This window comes from Tupaia chinensis, unplaced genomic scaffold, assembly GCF_000334495.1.
Source record: "Tupaia chinensis unplaced genomic scaffold, TupChi_1.0 Scaffold000020_1, whole genome shotgun sequence".
Classification (NCBI taxonomy): domain Eukaryota; kingdom Metazoa; phylum Chordata; class Mammalia; order Scandentia; family Tupaiidae; genus Tupaia; species Tupaia belangeri.
In genome coordinates this window covers 721,156-722,486 of record NW_006159450.1, presented here as the reverse complement: position 1 = coordinate 722,486, position 1,331 = coordinate 721,156, and the positions used below count along the sequence as shown (strand labels likewise).

Genomic DNA, 1,331 nt, shown 5'->3' with positions numbered 1-1,331 from the left:
CACCAGCCCCCTGCGGGCCCCCCGCCCCTGGTTAGCGACTCCTGAGGAACTTGTAGATGGCAAAGCTGGGGATGATGAGGCAGGGGACGCCGGCCACGACGACCACCACTGCGTACACCCAGCCTGGGTACGCCACCTTCTGGGACTTGGGGAACCCGTCCTGCAGGAGAGCGCAGTGCTGAGCCGCGGGCTCTCCTTTAGGGCCATGCCCTGTAGCCCCACGGTGACCCCAGGTCTGAGGGCCTGCCCTGGCCGCCTGGCCAGCACTGCACTCACGTAGCTGGGGTCCCAGACGCTGTAGATGAGGTCCTCCCTGACCTTGACCACGAAGAAGGCGAGGAAGATGACCAGCATGATCAGTGGGCTGACCACTCTCCACGTGGCTTGCCAGAAGAGGTTGGGCCGATGGCCGACCATGAACTTGATGTCTTCATTGAACCTGGAAGCAAGCGGGGTGGGAAGGTCACCAGTGCCGCCACCGGGACTTTAAGCAAAGGGTGGCCACCTTGCTACCACCTGGACCCATGGTGCTGTCCTGGAATTCCGCCCAGCCCTCCCAGACAAAGCCCAGTCGCGCTCACAGGCGAGGGTGTGTTCTGGCTCGGAGCCGCCCCGCCAGGCCACCGCCAGCCTCTGACCCAGGAGAACGGCTCAGAGAGAGCCCCACCCTCCTCTCAGCGCTCCTGCCTCTGCACGCACGGTGCGCTGCATCCCCGTCGCTGCGTACAGGGGTCTGTCCCCACAAAACCACAGTGGGTAGGTGGGGTGTGGATGTGCACAGGGCAAGCCTGCAACAGGCACTCTTGGGCTCGAGGCTAAGCCACGTGGGCGCCGTCAGGACGCACGACCCTGGCCCTGTGCGCCTCTCACCATACCCTGGCAGGACGTGTCCGAACCATGCCTGGCATTCGGCCCCACCGCATACAGCCAGTGCCACCTGGGCGCACGGGTCACAGCGTCCATGGGGTCTGAGCATACATGGCAGGGTCTGCTTGTGTCCCTCCGAGTCCCCTGCTGCTGCCATCACAGGGCCCACTCCTGCCCTCACCCACACACTCACGTCAGTACTCAGACCAGGGTTCCCAGAGGAGGCGCCTCTGGGCAGGGCGAGCGCATGCTTCACTGGGGTCACTACCCTCTGATTGTCACTAACACTCTCACGGTTTCACTCCGACCAGGAGCACCATGATCTGGGTCCCTGCCAGAGGCGACAGATGACAGTTGCCAGATGTGGCCACAGGGATGCTAAGGATGGTGCTGCAGCTCCGAGTCTGCACCCCTGTCACTCACCCGAGGCCCCTTGTGGCTACACGCCACCCCCCCCTTCAGTG

At 64.2% G+C, this 1,331-nt stretch overlaps 1 protein-coding gene across 3 annotated transcripts in view; it reads right to left on the bottom strand.

Moving 5' to 3' along the window:
* The window catches only part of SLC6A19 (solute carrier family 6 member 19), a 19,861-nt gene that overhangs the window by 1,079 nt on the left and 17,451 nt on the right, over nt 1-1,331 (bottom strand). For 2 of the 3 annotated variants that reach the window (XM_006140119.1, XM_006140120.1), the window contains exons 12-13: nt 277-439; nt 22-160 (exon numbers count right to left, since the gene is read on the bottom strand). In XM_006140119.1, the coding sequence (XP_006140181.1) occupies nt 32-160; nt 277-439 (292 nt within the window). In that variant the 3' untranslated portion in view covers nt 22-31. Of the gene's footprint in view, nt 1-21; nt 161-276; nt 440-1,331 lie in introns of those variants that run through there. The other variant, XM_006140121.1, reaches the window with a different exon arrangement.